Source organism: Benincasa hispida, chromosome 5, assembly GCF_027475165.1.
Source record: "Benincasa hispida cultivar pf3 chromosome 5, pf3_genome.v1.1, whole genome shotgun sequence".
Taxonomy (NCBI): Eukaryota; Viridiplantae; Streptophyta; class Magnoliopsida; order Cucurbitales; family Cucurbitaceae; genus Benincasa; species Benincasa hispida.
This window is the reverse complement of record NC_143482.1, coordinates 70,155,473-70,175,903: the sequence shown is the minus strand read 5'-3', so window position 1 is coordinate 70,175,903 and position 20,431 is coordinate 70,155,473. Positions and strand designations below refer to the sequence as shown.

Genomic DNA, 20,431 nt, shown 5'->3' with positions numbered 1-20,431 from the left:
TGCTACATCTTTTACTATTTTAGGCCTCATTGTTATTTGTGCAACCAACCCTACAATAATGCCTTTTTTTTTTTTTACAATTTAATAACATGCCATACCTGTTTAGGAAATACTTCTGAAAGAGCCTCAATCACAGAATTATTTGGCCAGAAGCAATCGGTTGAGGATACTTCACTGCATATACCATTGTCAGTAACGTTGACTACTTCATTCCCTCCACAATTTATCATGAGCCGACCACCAACCATCAATCTATCTTTCAAATCCAACCACATGCCAACCTATTATAGAAATGCAATTAAAAGATTAACATCATATGCATAAGAAAAGTGTCATGGTTTAGCTTTGCAAAGTTTTGATTTGTCTTCTCTGGGTTATTTGGATCGACTTACATGAGGAGATCTTTTATTTCTTTGCTGGTGATGATTTTTCCAAAACTATTTTCATTGGGTCAATAGTTCTTGCAAAGCTGAAGAGCTGTTCGAGGGGTCATGTCCAGAAATGGCTTGAAGTTTGGGAGCTTGATAAATCAATCTATTTGGTACTAAGAAGCTGTCTGTTTGTGCTGTATTAAGTTGCTTTATGATGAGTTTTAAAAGGGTTTTTTTTTTTTGTTGGTTGGTGGTCGATTCTTGGTTTTATTTGGAAGATTTGAAGTAGCTATTGGTTTTCAGTATTTGGTGGAGGCCTTATTCATGGTTTCATCATTCATTCACAAAGTCTCTAAGTCCTTCAGATGAAGATTTTGGAAAAGTTCTTGGTTCTTTAAATGTTTATTTATTTACATGGCTAATCTATATTTGGTTGTATTTGCTGTTTGTATTTTTCTTTTTCACTCTCTTTGGGAGTTTATTTCCGTGGACATTGATTCCTTTCCATTATATCAATGAAAAGTTGGTTTTAGTTCAAAAGAAAGGGGAAAAAAGGATTTTTAAAAAAATGATAGAACCAAATCCTTGGACCAAAAAGATCAGTAGGAAGAAAATTAGGCAATTCCAACATATCCTATTGTATGGAAAGTAAATGAATTAGGCATGAAATTTCTAAACCAGACTCAGAATTTTTTTTTGAAAAAAAGAAGAAAAAAAAAAAGAAAAAAGAACATCTATTCAAGGAACATCATTGGTACAGTTACAACTAGTTCATTGGCACATTACTAAGGTGGGACACAGAAATTGAAACACCAAAGCCATAATTACACGCACAAGGTACATAAGGAATATCATCGGTACAGTTACAACTAGTTCATTGGCACATTACTAGAGTGAGACACAGAAATTGGAACACAAAACCCATAATTACACGCAAAATGTACATACCTGTTGCAATTGAGGTAAAATCTTTCCATCAGAAAACAAGTCAATAACAATTCCTGAATATTATATAAATACACATCAGCACAAGGGCGGAGAAAAAAGGAAAGAAGGGCGCAGTTCTCCCCTCTTGATTTGTCATATATTAAAATATATCTATATCTAACAATTAAGATTTTAAAATGTTCTTCCAAAAATTCCCCCTCCCTAAATTTTCAGAATAGAAAGATTTTCATATATAAAAAGTTCCATGTACAATTTTGCCCCTTCCTATGAACATTTCCGACTCTATGCTTGTGTCAGAGTATATAAAAGAAAAGTATAGCTTCTAGTAAAGAATAAAGAAGAAATTAGTTAATATAAAAAGACGTAATACAAAACTGATATTGAAGAAGATTGTGATGGTTCTAGTATGAGATATGACTAATTCAAAAATTAAATAGTCAAATATCCCTTGTAAAATTATATTTTTTTAGTAGTAACTGTCATTGTGATTAAAGAATTTAGGATGAATGAGAGGATTGAATTCTCAGGATCTCGTGTAGCTAAGGAATATGCATCCATGCTTCAAATCCCATGGCATGTTTGCACACTCAGAATTAGATTGGCACATATTTTGGTGAAATTTTGGTTCTCGAACAATATTTGGTGCCAAAACATGTAAAACCGCCTTGAATAGCTGCCATGGAGGAGAATTTCTTGGAGGAAACATATGGATATTCTTCTCTGGCAAGAAAAAAATCCTTCAGTAAGGTTGGTTAGATGGCTAGTTTGGATTATTTGGTTGGCATGCAAATTCAAAGACGCCGAATATGAGTAATCTTAGTTTATTTCAATTCTAAGTTTCATCTCTCCCATATATCAAGATGTTTTTCTTCCTCCCTTCCTCTCTAAATTTAAGACAATAAGGGTCCGTTGTACAGGCTGCTCTATGGTTTCTGTAGCTTTTGGGACCTTTCTAGTGGGTGCTTCTTTGAGACTCCCCATCTTAGCAACATCTTGTACTTTTTCAAATGGAAGTCCGGCTTCCAATAAATCTCTGCTGTATTTGATCATAATGGATGGATGATTGAGTGATGAGCATTTAAATCTCTGCTGCCCAACCTCTTTCATGGAACTCTTCTCCCCAGATAAAAAAAATGTGTCAAAAAATTAAATGAGGGAGAATAGCATATATTTATGTAATTAAGTGTTAGTTAAAAGATTGGTCTTACTTAGGTAACTCTCAGTTTAAGTTTCGAATTACTCCGTTTTTATTTTTCTGTTTCTCCCTGTTTTCATGTTGTTCTGTTTTTTTACCGTATATGACTTCTAAAAGTTAAAGTTCCATTTGATAATCATTTAGTTTTATGTTTTTGTTTTTGAAAAGTAAAAGTCTATTTCATTCACATTTCTTACAATGATTTACATCTTTCTTAAATACAATGGTTGAATTCTTAGCCAAATTTCAAAAACAATAACTTTTTGAACGCTAGTTTTTTTAATTCTCAAAATTTGGCTTGATTTTTTAAATTATTGGTGAAAAGAAGATAATAAAGGAAAGATGTAGAACTAGTGTCCATAGGCTTAATTTTAAAAATAAAATCCACAGTCAAAATGTTTACCAAATGGGGTCTAAGTTACCTTTAGTTTTAGTTTTCAAGGCTGGTTTGTAGCCTGGTAGCCTTTGAATAGGCGTCCCAGGTTGTAAGATGCATTAAAGAAAAATATTTTCCAAGATTGTGTCCAAGAGAATTAATTTTACACTATATGTATTATACATTTGTTCCATAAGAACCGAGAAAAATAGGACCTTACCAGCATAACCCCCAGAGATTCGGACTGATGGATCAAGGGCATCTCCGATGTTAATGTTAAGTATCCCACCATCATCAGAATGCTTCTCAAGAACAGATAGGCCGAGAAATTTTCTTGCTTTATCAATTAGCTGGATTGTTAAGAAACAAACCGTTCAAGATGAAGTCACAGGGTAAAAAAGATGAATGATGTTTAAATTTTCACTAACCATTTTAAAAATGTCAACCAAAGCATAGCTCATTTGGTTAAAGCATTATAACTTCGACCAACAGTTAGATGTTTAAATCTCCACCCCTACTTAAAACCAATACCATTTTAAAAGCAATTTCACACTATGATAGCAAGAATCAGTATAATGTTTGAAAGTAACATTGACTAGAATAAAACTCTGAATGCATTGAGGCAATTGTTGTCAAACTCAAATTTTCTGTCCGCCTCTAATAATGCACTCAGTGGTCGTGCTATCTTAGAAAAGTCTTTAACAAATCATCTATAGAATCCAGCATGCCTCAAGAAGCTTCGCACAGCCTTCATGCTGGTTGGAGGTGGAAGTTTTTCAATTGCGCTTAAAACTTTCATAAGCTAAAAATAATGAAACAAGGAGCCAAACAGAGCAACGGTGGGATAGATCTGAGACTTTTTTTTTGAAAAGGAAACAGTCTTTATTAATCAATATAATTAGTACAAGAGATGAGTACTTTGATAATAAAGGCAAATACAAGGAAATCAATCAGGAAACCAAATGATCAGTAGGTGCACCCGGGTATCTCAACTAGGTTGACACCCCCATAGCACCCTTATCATATCCAACAAATTGAGAATGCCAACAAAGGCTAAAATAAGAGTAGTCTAATGAGGCAATACAATCTGAATGTTGCAACCAAACAAAATATAGAACTAGGCTATAGAAATCTAAATTACATCAAGAAGCTAAGACAAATAAGAGTACTAAAGAAAGCGAAGCTGTTGTCTCTATTTCTGATGCTTCGATTAATCTTCCAATTGACAAAAAGATTGTCAATTTAAACTTATGTCTTGCAAGGAGTAGGCTTCAAAGCAATTAGAAATGGAGCACCAAAGCGAGGCATTGAGCTTTGCTGCCTCAAAGCGATTATACCAAGGAGTTTCAATCCCATTGAATATTCTTTGATTTCTTTCAAACCAGTTTCAACCAGCATTGCTTTTACTCCATTAGTCCATAGTAAATTGGAGTATTTCTTCAGAATAGGACCTGAAAGTAGCTGATGAACATTGCATCTAAAGGAAAAATCAAAGACCCAAGAAGTGTTGAAGCACTTAAGGAATTTCTTCCAGCAGTTGAAGGCAAAACAGCAGTCAAAAAATAAATGTTGGAGGTCTTCTTCGGCTGATTTACAAAGGACACACCAATTGGGGGAAATAGAAAAGCAAGGCAGCTTTTTTTGCAGCACCGATGAACAATTTAGGGTTCCAAACAGTCATATTAACCCTTCGAGGGCTGTTAGACTTCCATAGACTCTTGTGAAGGCTGGTTGATAATGGGGTGGTCTCGGAGAGATGGTTAAACAGGGATTTTACTGAGAAAGAGCCATGTTTTTCAAGGGACCAAATGCAAATGTCTTCCTTATTGGATAATCTTTGCTCAGCCAATAATGCTAGTAAGGCTTGGAACTCTAAAATCTCATCATCTTTTAGGTATCTTCTGAAGTTTAGAGTCCAAGAAGAGGTGTGATAGTCCCAATACTGTGATAATGAACCATTTGGAAGCAATGTTAGTCTGAAAAGGGAAAGAAATCTGTCTTTTAACTGAAAAGAGTCCAGCCAAGGGTCATGCCAAAATGCAATTCTGGTTCCATTCCCTACTTTAAAGACTGCCAACTTCTCAATAATCAACCAAGATCTTGAAATACTTATCCAAGGGCTTTGAAGACTACAATGAACCTTGCCGGAAGTATGCCAACCAAAAAGACTGCTACCATGTATACTCAAAATAACTTGGCTCCAAAGGGAAGGTTGCTCTTTTAGGAATCTCCAACCCCATTTGACTAATAAGGCCATATTTTTAGCTTTTAAACCTCCAATTCCGAGTCCCCCATCAGCTTGATTCTTAGAAACTAGCTCCCATTTTGCTAGATGATTTATCTTTCCCCCTTTAAAACCTTCCCAAAAGAAGTTTCTGCTAATTTTTTCAATGGCTGAAATCACTTTTTTAGGCATCAAGGAGGACATATAGTAAGTTGGGAGGTTGGCAAGGACTGAGTTGCATAAGGTAGCTCTTCCCCCTCTTGATAAGTTGTATCTTCTCCACTTGTCAAGTTTTTTGTGAACTTTATCAATGACCAGTTGCCAAAACAATAATTTCTTTGGGTGCCCCCCAAGAGGAAGGCCTAAATATATGAAAGGTAGGTGTGTTAATTGGCAACACAATCTTGAAGCCACTGCCCTTAACTTAGAATCTTCAATATTTATCCCAGAAATGGCAGATTTTTCCCAATTAACTTTCTGCCCCGAACACCACTCAAACAAAGTAATAGATTTTTTGAGATTGTCTAGCATGTCATCATCATACTTGCAAAAGAGTAAAGTGTCATCAGCAACTGGAGAATAGAGAGATGTATCTTGTTTTTTCCAACCACAAAGCCTTCAAACAGCCCTTTTTCATGAATTCTGTCAACCAAAACACTAAGCAAGTCACTTACCAAGAGGAAGAGGAAGGGGGATAGGGGGTCCCCTAGAGTAATTCCCCTTGTAGCCTTAATCCTTCCTCTTGGTCTTCCATTAATGAAGATGGAGAACATTGGGTTAGTGATGCAGCCCAAAATCCAAGTTATCCACTTGGGGTGGAAGTTCCTTTCCTTAAGGGTTTTTTCAAGAAAATTCCAATCCACTTTATCAAAAGCCTTTTCAAGATAAGCTTTAAAATCCAACCCTTCTTCTTCTTAATTTTGTAGTGTTCTACGACCTCAATAGCTATTAAGACCGGATCAAGGATTTGTCTCCCTTCAACGAAAGCAATTTGAGTTTGACTTATAAGGCTAGGCATTACTTTCTTGAGCCTTTCTGCAAGTACTTTAGCTATAATCTTATAGATTATAGTAGATAGGCTAATGGGTCTGAAATCTTTCACTAAAACTGCCTCTGGTTTTTTTTTTGAATTAAGCAAATAAAATTTTCTTTGATGCAAGAATTGAGCTTCCCATTTCGGTAGAAATCATCAAAAATACTCTTTATATTGTCCTTTAGAAGCTCCCAAAATTTTAGTATGAATTCAATTGTGAAGCCATCCAGTCCTGGAGCTTTGTTTCTTCCCAACATCTTTACTGCTTCTTTAATTTCTGTCAAATTAAATCTGGAAATCAACCCCAAATTCTGATCTGAAGAGACCCTTGGCCAGCTCAGATTCTAAGGTATATATCTCAATCCTTGACTTTTTGAGTATAGATTGCTGTAAAAATCAATAATTAGGGATTCCACTTCTCTGAAATTCTTTGTAGCTTCCCCTTGGTCATTGATTAACTCCGTTATTAGGTTTTTCCTTTTCTTGGCAGCAAGAAAACAGTGGAAGAAGGCTGTATTTTCATCACCAATTGTAACCAATTCAGTTTGCTTTTTTGAATAAGGTTTCTTTCCTCTATTTAGTAGATGGAAACTAATTCTGCTTTTAGGGAGATTCTTAAATCTTCCTCAAGAGAGGATTCCTCTTGAGACTCCATAATTAAATCTCTTCTTCAAATTTCTTCTAGTAGTGTCTCTTCATTAGCTTTCAGCTGCTTGGTTTTTTCAGCATACCATCTTTTGAGGGCTTGTTTCAACTTTCTTAGTCTGATTGAGAAATTAAAACCAGCCCACCCTTGCTGAATTTCCAGACTTAGAGAACGTTCAATAATTCTGCAACACTCCTTATCAAGTAGCCAACTATTGCAAAATCTAAAAGGGAAGGGGCCCCATTCAACAGCTCCAGCTTCAAACAAGAGAGGGAAGTGATCAGAAATTGGTCTAGTTTGTGTTGAGACTCTTGAGTTTTCGAACAAATCATCCCAACTACTTGTGATGAAGAATCTGCCGATTAGTGATCTTGATACTGTTTCTCCTTCTCGTGACCAAGAGAATCTTCCATTTGACATGGGGATTTCAAATAGATTCGTATTTCTAATGAAATTATTAAATTGTCTGATTTCTCTAGTTGCTCTTCCTACTGGAAATCTTTCTTGTCTTCTTCGAATACAGTTAAAGTCCCCACCGATACACCAAGCACTATCACATCTTTCTGCCAATGAGGTTAATTCAATCCACAAATTTCTTCTTTCACTAGGGTTGTTTGGTCCGTATACATTGGAAATCCAGCATAATTTCTTACAAATGGTACTGCACTTTAATGTTAATGAGAATTCTGCCTTGAAGACTTCTAAAACTACAATTTTGCTTTCATCCCAAAGAGAAAGAATACCCCTCATCTGCCTTGTGCTTCTACAAAAGCCCAGCCCACCTCTTTAGAACTCCAAATGCTTTTTATGAAAGGGAGATCAAAGCTGTCCTTTTTTTATTCTTGAAGTAGAACAACATCTGGATTTATTTTCCTCAGAAGCTTTTTTATAACTAATCTTTTAGATTTATCTCCAAGTCCCCTAATATTCCAGGAGATAATCTTCATTTGCTGATTATGCCAGGGTAATGTCACAAATATTTAAGAAAGAATTGAGCTCTTGAGGTAGTTCAATGTGGGATGGAGGGATTAAGACTGCTGAATCTTGTACCTCCTCTTCATGGAAAAGCAAATTCAAGTTTAGTATGGCATCTTTTTGATCTTCTAGGCCTTTGAATTTCAAGTTATGATCCTCAAAGTCTAAATCTTCACTGCTGACACTAGCTATTGAGGCTTCATCATACTCTTGTGGTAGCTTTTTAGAGCCAAAGACAGAAATGGGAGACCCTTGCACATAAATGAAAGATAGATCTAAGTTTTTACCCAACTGAGGAGTGGTTGAAGAAGGAAAATTGGGAGGAATTACTGACCTTTCTGCCTTATCAATAGGTATTTGTACCCGAGCGCAACAATCTTCCAATAAGTTTGAGTTTGCAAGTAAGGACCACGTTTTAACAATGGAGCTTTTCCTTCTTTCAAAGTATTTGGGGAATGGCTTGAGAAGATGTGAGCTTCGGCTAAAGAGGGACACTGAGTTTTCTTCTAGATATTTCAATGAATTATCAAATGCCGGAGGGGTAAATTGGACAGGGGATTGAACAGGGGAGGACTCTTCCTCTTCAGCATTTAATGTATGTGTCTCCTCGGTATCCTCTGGCCAGCCACAGCTTTTTAATCGAATATGATGCTTCAACTTCCTTGTCTCTTCAGTGGGGAGTTCATTTACTGCCGCGCAGCAGGGTAATTTGTTTTTCTCCCGAGATGCTGATGGTTTATTCATTGTGGGGCCATGTAGAACTGAAGATGAGGGGTTTATCTCTTTCACAATAATTGGTTGTTCTTCCAAGGAATCTGAAACGTCAGTCCTTTGGTTTTTTTCCAAAAGAGATGTTTTAGTAGGGTTTATAAACGAGGTGTTTTTAGAATTAAATAGAGTGGTGACTGTTGGAGTTCTCGAAGGAGTGGCTGTTGGGCTTCCCTTGACTTCCTTCTCTCTTCTTAATGAGATTTCTTCATTCTCTTTCCACATGTTCACACCTAACCGGTTCTGGATTTCGGGTAGAGTGGTTTCTAATTGGCCAACCAATTGCTCTGGCAAGCTACCTTCCTCTTTTTCCGGCAAAGATGTCCCCTGTTCTGATTTTTCCGGCGAGTTGACATTGACTTCTTTTGAAAACAGAGGATTCCTTGCAAAAAAAACTTTTGATTTACTGCTGTATCAAGGAAAGACCACTCTTCAGCTGAATTTGGATGGCTTAATCCTTCATCGATCTTAACCTGATTTAGTCTAGCTATGTCAACCGGATTGTGGACTTCATTTCCTCCCAAAATTCTCATATCTTTTCTTAGAGGATCCAAGAACTCCATGTCCCCAAAGTGTAAAAATATATTTCCTCTGTTTTTTTCTGTTATTTCTATTGTTGCTGGCAAAAAACCACCGATGTTCTTCTTTAACTTAATCCTTGCTTCAACCACATTGAATAGATTTAGTGTTTCAATTGCAATGGCTTCTAGCCCTCCAAAGTAGGCACCTATTGCTTCAAATGTGTTCTTGCACTAGTAGTTCAGGGGCAGATTTTTAATGGATAACCACCCTCCATATCCTTATATTGATCTTGGTCGGCTGTGTAGAGAATTGCTCCATCTTTCAAATTTCAGGTGTAAATGCCCTATCTTTTGCCATCTTCCCGGTTGTTCTATTAAGGCTTCCAGCTTTCCTTCTTCTATTTTTAGTAAAGCATACTCTGCTGATAAGGGATTAATTAAAACATTAGAATTGGACCATACTTTAATTACCTTTGAAACTTCCGACCATTGATTGGATTCAAACAACCTTGAGACTACCCATAGGTTACTGAAATCTTCTTTAAGTACTTCTTGATTCTTCTTTGTCCAATACTTTGCCTTGTTTTGTTTTCTGGGAGCCAGAGCTTGAAGAGTGCTCTGTTTTGAATTTGTTATCAAGCTAGCAGGTTGAGACAGGGTTGGTGATGATGAAGGATGTGCCTTGGGTTTTATACCTCTTACTATATCCACAAAACTCATGTGAGGCTTTGGTTGATCTTTGAAATAATCACTTTCTTCTTTTAAAATCAGGGATCCTCTCAACATATTAACAAAAGAAAGCCACCCCGAATTAAAGTTACCTGATGGAACATGAATAAAGAGCCGTCCTCCAGTCGCCGGCCAAACCACACATCTTATCAACCACCTTGAAGAAATACGAATTTTTGAGAGCTTCATTACTCCATAAGTGTCTTGACCGTTTTTGACAAAGAAGCTGGAAGTTGGGAGTTTCACAAGGGTAGAGATGTTATCCACAAACCACAAGAGCTGTGGTGTAGATAAAGATAAATACTTCTTAGCTTCTACATCTTTGATGATGAACTTTTCTTCTTGTAAGTAAACACAGAAGTGGGTTTCATTTATCTTGCAGCTAAGGACTTCAAAGAATCTATGGGAGTGGAGTTAAGGGTCTTGGGTAAGGAGGTTGGGATGGGGTTGAAGTCGGCCATGAGGATTGAGTATGGAGGAAGGCTTGAGGACAGAAAGGGAGTGGTTAGAGGCTGGTCGGAAAGATGATCGGAAGGAAGAGCAGGCCGTGGCTAGTAGGGGATTAAATTCTTTCCAACTATAGAATTTTGACGGTTGAAAGATGATTATTGATAATGTAAGACCCTGACCTTCTAGCTTTTACATCAACTTTATGGATGCAATTAGTCCATTTGTTTTAGTTCATTTGTTTTCATGCGGTGCGATAACTTCTCCTAGATCTGAGACTAGTTTGCTTTATCACTCTATTTTAACTTTCACATCTTAGAAGGGCCAGAATAGGTAGAAAAGTTCTTAAATCACCAATTGACCCAAAAACCTAAGCTAGAGGGTGAAGGTAAATTTAATTAGATGATATAACACTCCCTCTCACTTGTGGGTTTGAAATACGTAGAAGAGCCAAATAGGCGGATATGAATATTAATTGGGGATGAAACAACATTGCAGGGACTTGAACACAAGACCTCCCTAGACCACCTGCTCTGATACCATCTTAAATCACCATTTGACCCTGTTGAAATTATATTTTAGCCCGAAGGGCCTTTTTGTCTTTTATCAGTCTAGGGTTTCTCATTGTTTGGTTATTTATACCTGTTCCTGTATTGTGTACTATGTATCTGAATTAAAAATAAAAAATTCTTATCGTGGTTTTTTCTCCCTAGTCTAGGGTTTTCCACGTAACTCTGGTGTTTTCTTTTCTTCCCTTAACTTTTCAAGATGGTATCAGAGCATGGTGATGAGAACGTCGCTGGAATAGAAGAGATTCAGTCATCGACTCTAGTAGGGGATGGAACTCCAAGAGAAAATTCTAACAGTGCTGAAATTAGGGCTACCGTCAACCAATATCTACGATCATTACTTGGACCGATTCAGATCCAACCAGCCCTAATAAATCCAGCCGTCGCTACCATCGGAGGACCCCTGCCACTGCCGTCGACGACTTCAACCACACTGTCGCCGCTGCCGTCGAGACTCGACCATCCGCCGCTAGTCCAGCCCAGATCCACCAAGCATCTGCCTTCGACGTCTTCTGTGTTCCAGCCGTCGGGTTTTTCAGATCGCTGCCCCGATTCCGCTTCAGATCCCACCGGCGTAAACTTTCCAAGTCTGTCGTATTCCCTTCCTCCGGTTTTTTCCCTTCCGACGTTACCCAGCTCTTCCTATCCTCCGAACACACCCGATCTCATTGGTCTCCACCCGGTCCAGAGCCCATCATGTCTTCCAAACCTTACGAATACACCCGATATGTCGGTCTACCAGAACCCACAACACCGCTTGAACCACCCGGTCCAACTGAACCCCTTACAGCAAATTCTTGTCTCCCGCTATTTGCCCTCTGGTCAGCCAGCTCCTCCCGTTGTTTTTCCCACACCGACAGAAGCGACATCTTCAGGGGTCTATGGGCAAAAACAACCTACAACGATTCATGGTGGGATTGTTAGTGTTCAACAGCAACTGGCCAACCTTCAGCAGCAAATTTCTACACTTGGGGCAACCGTTAGATCTTCGGCCAATCCATCAACAGATTTTTTACCAGATACATACCCAGGGGTTCCGTTCTACTCTACCTTTCACAAACATTATGTCTGGGTCTGTAGGCAATTCTGCAAGAATTTCTATTGGCGAAAAACTTAATGGACAGAATTATTTTTCTTGGTCACAATCTGTGAGGATGGTTCTCGAGGGGCGGCACAAGTTCGGGTACCTAATAGGGGAAATACCCAGACCAAACCCTGGGGATCCTCAGGAACGGATATGGAAGGGGGAGGATTCTTTCCTTCGCTCAATTTTAATAAATAGTATGGAGGCCTCAGATCAGGAAGCCTCTTTTTTACTCAGCTTCTGCTCGGGATATCTGGGAAGCTGTCCAGAAACTTTATTCGAAGAGGCAGAATGCTTCACGTCTTTATACCTTGAGAAAACAGGTGCATGAGTGCAAGCAGGGGACACTCGATGTAACATCCTATTTCAATAAATTATCACTGTTGTGGCAAGAAATGGATCTATGTCGGGAAATAGTTTGGAATTGTCCAGTTGACGGGGTTCAGTATTCGAAGATTGAGGAGGCTGACCGTGTTTATGATTTTCTGGCTGGCTTAAACTCAAAGTTTGATGGTGTTCGGAGCTGAATTTTGGGACAAAGACCAATGTCGTCCCTGATGGAAGTTTGCTCAGAGGTCAAATGGGAAGAAGATCGAACCAGCACTATGAATGGTACAACGTCTAATACCCTGGACTCTGTTGCGTTTAGAGTCAAGTCATCAGGTTCAGAAAATGACAAACAGAATAGAAAGAACCCTCCAATTTGTGAGCATTGCAAGAAACCATGGCATACGAAAGATCAATGCTGGAAATTACATGGCCGACCTCCAAATGGCAAGCGGCATCCTCCAAACAACAAATCTAAGTCCGGTCGAGCCTTCGTCAGTGAAATTGTTGATGGTGCCCCTCCAGGGAAGAGCCAGGTGGATCCAAGTACGGTCGGAATCGGCAATATTGCACAGTCAGGTACTCCCCATTCCTTTAGTTTCTTTGCTGAAGGAGATGAATCTTGAATCCTTGATTCCGGAGCAACGTACCATCTAACTGGATCATCTAACCAATTCCTCTCCTATTATCCAAGTGCTGGAAATAAGAGAATAAGAATTGCAGATGGGTCATTTGCCCCCGTTGCAGGAAAGGGCCACTTATCCCCAATTCAAGGACTGATTTTGCATAATGTCTTACATGTGCCAAAAATATCGTATAATTTGCTATCAATCAGTAAGTTAACCAGAGATTTGAACTGCAAAGTTGTGTTCTCATCAGATAATATTTCGTTTCAGGACCTGAGCTCGGGGAAGATGATTGGCATTGCCCGGCACAATAGGGGGCTCTATTTTCTTTCCAAAGATGCTTCTTTTAGAAGTTTATCTAGCACTTGTTTATTGTCTTCTCTTACTATTTCTGAAACTGATTTCTTATTATGGCATTTTCGTCTTGGACATCCAAACTTTCATTATATGAAATATCTATTTCCCCATTTATTTCGTAATGTGAATGTGTCATCTTTGTCGTGTGATGTTTGTATCTGTCCTAAGCAGCCTAGGGCCTCTTTTACCTCACAACCCTACAAACCTTCCTAACCCTTCCACCTGATACGTAGTGACGTTTGGGACCCTTCGAATGTCACAACGGTATCAGGTAAACAGTGGTTCGTTACCTTCATCGATGATCACACTTGTCTTACATGGGTGTTTCTTCTTACAGACAAGTCTAAAGTGACGAAGGTCTCTCAACAGTTTTACACCACCGTCGAAACCCAGTTCAATACCAAAATCGCCATTCTTCGAAGTGACAATGGGCGTGAATTTGTTAATCAAACCTTTCGTGAGTTCTTAAACTCTAAAGGAATTGTCCACCAAAATTCCTGTGCCTATACACCTCAGCAGAATGGGGTGGCCGAACAGAAAAATCACCACCTCATTGAAGTAGCCCGATCCCTCATGATACCTGCATCCTTACCCTCGTATCTATGGGGGGATGTTGTTCTTACTGCAACTCATCTCATAAATCGGATGCCTTCCCGTGTGCTCAAATTCCAAACCCCCTAGAACATTTTAAAGAATCCATCTCGTCCACTCGCCTTTTTCCTGATGTTCCTCTTAGAGTTTTTGGGTGCACCGTATTCGTCCATAATCATGCTCCTCATCAAAGTAAATTTGCTCCTAGGGCCCAAAAATGTGTCTTTGTTGGGTATCCGCTCCATCAACGAGGCTACAAGTGCTTTCAGCCTTCCTTTCGAAAGTGTTTTGTCACCATGGATGTCACATTTCTGGAGGACAAGCCCTTCTTTCCCGTTAATCATATTCAGGGGGAGACTTCGAGTGAAGAGGCCAACACTTCCACCTACTCTGTTCCCTTAGACTTGTTTCCCGAACCTATCCCTGAAACAGAAACAAATGAACTTATCCTCCCTCGGGTTGGCAACGGGGTCGGGCCGGGGGGGGGGAGGGTCCCCCGTCCCCGGCCCCGTGGGGGAAATTCCCCCCACCGTCGGGGAAACGGATCCCCGCAGGGCCCCATTCCCCGTTTCCCTACGGGAAATCCCCTATTAGATCCCCGCGGGAATTTCCCATTTTTTTCTTTTAATTTTTTAAGTTTGGGCTTGACTTTTGGGCTTAAATTTAAAATTTATATATTCAATATTGGGCTTACAACACTATAAGTCTATAGTATACATTATAAACATACATATAAATAAGTTATTTTATATATTATAAATATATATTTATAAAATATTAAAAATATAGCTATATAAAATCGGGGTCGGGGATTAATCAGGGTCAAGGTCGAGGCGGGGATACCGGACGGGGCCCTGAAAAAATTCCCCAGTTTGACCCCATCCCCGGTCAAACCGGGGATTCCCCGCCCCACGGGAACCCGACCCCGCGAGGAATTTTGCCAATCCTTCCTCCCTACAAAACAAGTGCCTTGGATAACCTACTATAGGAAGCATCTCTGAAAGGAAATAGTTCCCGAAATTGTTTCCCCTGTTGCTCCGCCGGAAGGTGTTCAAGAGTCAGAACCGGAACCAGCCTAGGTTCAAAGTACCCCTAGTCATAATGACAATGAGTATGTTGAAGGTGATATAGGGGACTCAGGCGAAGTCAGGGATGATGACAGTGAAGTCAGGGATGATGGCAGTAATGAAGCGCCCAGTGGTGCTCAGGGGACTAAAAATGAACAACAGTTGGGTACAGATCAACAGGTTGACAAGACCAATGAGATTAAGGTTGATGCTACCTTGGTTTTGCCAATAGCTCTGCAAAAAGGTACTAGGTCGTGCACCAAACACTCTATGACAAGCTTCTTGTCTTACAGTAATCTGTCTACGAGATTTAGAGCTTTCACCACCAGCCTGAATAATGTGATAATTCCGGGCAATGTGTACAAGGCTCTGGAAATTCTTGAATGGCGAGGTGCAATTATGGAGGAAATGCGGGCCCTTGAGAATAACAAAACATGGAATCTGGTTAGTCTTCCGAGAAGTCACAAAACCGTAGGGTGCAAATGGGTTTTTACTGTCAAATACAAGTCAGATGGAACTCTCGACAGATATAAGGCCAGATTGGTTGCAAAAGGATTCACTCAGACGTATGGAGTGGATTACTCAGAAACCTTCTCACTTGTGGCAAAACTTAACACTATTCATGTCCTTCTTTCTATGGTTGTTAATCAAGACTGGCCTCTCCATCAGTTGGATGTGAAAAATGCGTTCCTGAATGGTGAACTGGAAGAAGAGGTTTATATGAACCCACCTCCAGGTTTTGAAGCACAATTTGGCAATCAGGTGTGCAAATTAAAAAAATCCTTGTATGGACTGAAGCAGTCCCCTAGAGCTTGGTTCGATCGATTCACCACCTTGTTAAATCTCAGGGGTTTGTTCAAGGGCATTCAGATCACACCTTGTTCACTAAGAAGTCAGCACCAGGAAAAATAGCAATATTGATTGTCTATGTTGATGATATTATACTATCAGGAGATGATTCAGCAGAAATTGATAGGTTGAAACGATGAATGGCAGATGAGTTTGAGATAAAAGATCTCAGTACCTTGAGATATTTCCTAGGAATGGAGGTAGCAAGATCAGTAGAAGGGATCTCAGTGTCTCAGAGGAAATACACACTCGATTTGTTGAAAGAGATTGGAATGACAAGGTGTAAACTTGCAGATACACCTGCAGAAGTCAACCTCAATCTGATAGAGTCAGCAGATGATGTTCCTGTAAACAAAGAGAGATATCAACGGCCTATGGGGAAACTGATATATCTGTCACATACCAGACTTGATATATCATATGCAGTTAGCTTGGTCAGTCAATTCATGCAGGCTCCGTATGAAAGACACATGGAGGCAGTCACACGAATCCTGAGGTATCTGAAGTCTTCTCCTGGAAAGGGCTTGGTTTTCAAAAAGCATGATAAAAGGTGTATCAAGGCCTACACAGATTCTGACTGGGCCAGTTCTATTACAGATAAGAAATCTACCTCAGGATACTGTACCTTTGTGTGGGGAAACTTAGTTACCTGGAGAAGTAAGAAGCAAGGCATCGTGGCTAGAAGCAGTGCCGAAGCCGAATACAGGGCTATGAGCTTGGGTATATGTGAAGAGATTTGGTTGAAGAAGGTTCTGGTAGATCTACATCAAGAAAGTCATGACCCGATGAGACTTTACTACAATAACAAGGCTGCCATTAATATTGCACACAATCCGGTTCAACATGACAGTTGCAAACACGTTGAGATTGACCGACACTTCATCAAAGAAAAACTAGATAACGGTAGCATTTGCATTCCTTATGTTCCGTCCAGTCGACAAGTTGCGGATGTTCTCACCAAAGGTTTACCCAGACAGACTTTTGACACCTGTGTTAGCAAGTTGGGTCTCATTGACATCTACACCCCAACTTGAGGGGGGGTGTTGAAATTATATTTTAGCCCTAAGGGCGTTTTTGTCTTTTATCAGTCTAGGGTTTCTCATTATTTGGTTATTTATACCTGTTCCTGTATTGTGTACTGTGTATCTGAATTAAAAATAAAAAAACTCTTATCGTGGTTTTTTCTCCTTGGTCTAGGGTTTTCCACGTAACTCTGGTGTTTTCTTTTCTTGAAGAGACCCAAAGGCTTAAGCTAGTGGGTGAAGGTAAATTTAATTATGTCATCTAACAGAAGTCCTTGAACAAGGAAATTGTTCCACAGTCTCCCCTCACCATTCATTTAGAGGTGTTTAAACCGAGGGAAAGAGGATGGGAATGATGTGGGAACGGGTATGGATTCTACATCTCTTGTCTGGAACAAGGTTCAATGCTCAAGTGGAAAATATGGTCATGGAGCAACACTTCTCTATCAAATTTTACTCAACTGAAAATGAATCTCTATCACTTATGAAAATTGCTCATCTCTATGCTATAGTTAAATCCAACTCTTCATTCTAAAATTTTTGGTGGTTTAAGATATCAACGCCAAATAGTAACATGAGTTGAGGATACCTATTCCTTTCTTTCCCGCACAATACACGACCCCAAAGGAGAAAGAAAAGAATGGGAAGTTCCATAGAGATGATCTATATTATTTCCCAACTTCTGAATTTTCAGAGACTGATAGGTAAAGAAACCAAATCTAGCTTACGATTCCATCAATCTCCCAACCTTCAAGCTGCAACGAGGGCCATGAAGCAAGCATCAAATGGGCAGTAGTCCCCCCTCCCTGTGTAAACAGTATGAAATTTCAGATGAAACCAGTAATTTGATATAGAAAAGTTTCATATTTATTATCAAAAGGAACATCAGTATTGCAGAATGAACCGATGTACCAAGCCAAATATAGCAATTGGCCCCTCCGGAATAATAGCTGGCAGGCTAACAAACTCATCCTACAAGATGCAAAAATACACAGCAATCGGTAGTAGAAATAAATTCACAATATAAAAAAAATATAGAAAATTACAAGAGAATTGGTAATTAACGTTTTTTAGCCCAAGAAAGTATAACTTGGGGAGACAAGAGAATTATTGGATTTTGAAATAGAATCCTTAGAATTACACGACCAAACATAAAAGAAAATTAAATAAGGATAAATTGACTAAATATTAGTGCTTTTTTAAATGATTTCACGTTGAAATAAAGTTTTAGCCAATAGAATATGCTCATTTGGGGTTTTTAAGAAAATTCCAACAACCTTACTCTCATCCAAGAATTTTTTTTTTAACAAGAAACGAACGTTGCATTAATGAAAAGGATGAAATGTTTAAGATACAAACTCAATAAAAGTAAAACAAAAAGACCTTTTATAATGGTCATGAGAAGGGTCATTTTTTATGGCTTGCTAGGTGTGAATGGAATAATCAAGTGTTTAAAAGGTTGGAAAGGGATCCTAGTGATGTTTGATCCTTGTTAGATTTCACACTTCCCTTCGAGCTTCGATTTTGAAGACCTATTATAACCATTCTATAGGTTCTATTTTGTACAACTAGAGTCCCTTCTTCTGGATGAGCTCTTGTTTTTATGGGCTGGAATTTTCTGTATGTCAGTGTATTCTTTCATTTTTAATCTCAATGAAGTTGTCGTTGTTATAAAAGAGAGAGGGAAAAAAACTGTAGTAGGAAGTGATGGGAGTTCTTGAATAGGCTTCCACCTATACAAGTCATTTTTCATAACCAAGAGAGTATTTTCTAGTCTTGAACGATTCTTAAAATATTCTACCTTAAAAGGTCCACCTTGTAATTAGGTGTACATTGTTTGGCAACAAGCATAGCTCACAAAGCTCCCTCTTGCGATTGATATCGTCAAGAGTTTTCCGATCAACCATCGACGGCAATCAATCTTGGTTCAGACATCCGCTCTGATACATAATTGATGTAGCCTAAGAGCTTGTTTATTTCAAGTATTTGCCATGAGATTTCAAACAGACATTTAACATTCATGTTTGTTTCACGGGATTTCACTTTTTAAAACTTGGGATGTTATTGTCGAAGAAACTTTATAACTCATTTGACATGAGTTTTCTAATACCCTATATACGTGTAAGATATAACACCCTTAAACACTTCAAACTTCTCACTCTTCTTCATTCCACTCGAGGATGGCTTTGCAAGAACTCCGACAACGCTGAAGAGGGACCTCTTCAACCTCTTCGCTTATACAAATGCAACAATAATCTATATTCATCTAGTTTACAACTTTGACGACAAAAGAGAAAAATCCCAATTACCATGAACTAAACTAAGAGGGATAGAAACCACCTTGCACTTTTCTTTTAATAACAAAAAACAAAGTTCAATTGATCGATGAAAAGGACGAGAATTATTCAAAGATGCTATCTCCGAGGGAGATAAAAGTAAAACAAAAAGAAAGCTAATAAAGGCCAAAACTCAACCCAGATGAGCTAGAAACACAGACCAACACACAAAATAGCTGCAACAAAGAGAAAATAAAAGGAAGAAATACAAGGGCGCCTAAAAAAATGCTTTAAGCCAGCAAGAAGACCAAAGCTACTAAAAAAACGCTAAAAACTTCTTTACACAAAAGACAGTAGGCCAAGCTGAAACGGAAATTAACACAGCCCTCTAAGACAGCAAACAAAACCAACAAAACATCCAGACTAGCATCTTTGACTGAGGCAAAACCACTCCGAACACTGAGAAAGAGCAACAACTTTAGATGGACCGAAAATATGCAGTTAAATAAAGACAACGGAGAAGCAAAACTCCTCATAGCCATAACCAAGGGATCCAAAGCCATCAGGCTGCCAAATAGATAGAATAAACCTTAACAAATGTGGTAGCAACTTGAAGAACATATTTGGAATGACTTTCTAAATGCTTAAAATATATCTTTAGAAAGTCATTCCAACATTTTTTTTAAAAAAAAAAAAAAAAAAAAAAAATAAAAAAAAAAAAAGGGAAACTGAAATCCATATTGAATTGAGATCAAACACAGTCATGGGACGATATAAAAATTTAAAGGGAAGGGAAGGGAAAGAGAGGATTGAAAAACTTTAATTGTTTCTTTTTCTTTGAAGATAACATCCTTATAGTTTTTAGGTTGGTGCGAAGAGACCAAGTTTAGTTTACCGACCCAGTAAGAACCTGTCCACATCTGGTCCTTATAAAGAATGCTGTGGACGTTATCTGCGTCAACAATGTGAGCATAGTTTTAGAAGGTATGAATTCCCCTTTTGGAGAAACAAAATTGAAGATAAGGGAGACCCACTAGAAGAATCGAGAAGCAGCATTCTGGATTTGGGAGTGTCTACAATTACAATGTCATTGTAGTTGCTAGTTACAGCAGTCAAGACTTGAAATACTTCCTCTTCCTCTTCGTCCTCAACCCTCCGAAAGCTGGCCTCACCGGTGGCCCTTGTCAATCTTCCAACGGAGGAATATGGTACATCGCTCTGGAATTTCCTCAAGTTTAGTGATCCAGATAGGTAACCATTACTTGAACCTATAGATGATACAAATCCGAAACTCCATGGACGTGAGTGAATTTGAGGAGCAACAGCATACGCCATTTGAGGAGCAACTGCATACGCCATTTCCTTCTTTATCCAACCCCTTCTCTACTTTTTCAATTTTTATTTTAAAGGACCAACCTATTAAAAACTTT

At 38.7% G+C, this 20,431-nt stretch overlaps 2 protein-coding genes across 5 annotated transcripts in view; both read right to left on the bottom strand.

The window, feature by feature from the left end:
- The window catches only part of LOC120069080 (uncharacterized), a 34,958-nt gene extending 14,527 nt beyond the window's left edge, over nucleotides 1-20,431 (bottom strand). Inside the window, exons 1-7 of one of the 4 annotated variants that reach the window (XM_039020756.2) lie at nucleotides 20,036-20,431; nucleotides 19,901-19,953; nucleotides 17,638-17,697; nucleotides 17,454-17,531; nucleotides 3,111-3,240; nucleotides 1,320-1,372; nucleotides 99-281 (exon numbers count right to left, since the gene is read on the bottom strand). In XM_039020756.2, the coding sequence (XP_038876684.1) occupies nucleotides 99-281; nucleotides 1,320-1,372; nucleotides 3,111-3,240; nucleotides 17,454-17,531; nucleotides 17,638-17,697; nucleotides 19,901-19,953; nucleotides 20,036-20,360 (882 nt within the window). In that variant the 5' untranslated portion in view covers nucleotides 20,361-20,431. The remainder of the gene's footprint in view (nucleotides 1-98; nucleotides 282-1,319; nucleotides 1,373-3,110; nucleotides 3,241-17,453; nucleotides 17,532-17,637; nucleotides 17,698-19,900; nucleotides 19,954-20,035) is intronic. The other 3 variants (XM_039020760.2, XM_039020757.2, XM_039020759.2) reach the window with 3 other exon arrangements.
- LOC120069082 (uncharacterized) lies at nucleotides 7,758-9,099 on the bottom strand. The gene is made up of 3 exons (XM_090313946.1): nucleotides 8,963-9,099; nucleotides 8,103-8,918; nucleotides 7,758-8,019 (listed from the first exon to the last, which is right to left on the bottom strand). The coding sequence occupies exons 1-3, from the start codon at nucleotides 9,097-9,099 to the stop codon at nucleotides 7,992-7,994; spliced, it is 981 nt and encodes a 326-aa protein (XP_090170072.1). The 3' UTR covers nucleotides 7,758-7,991.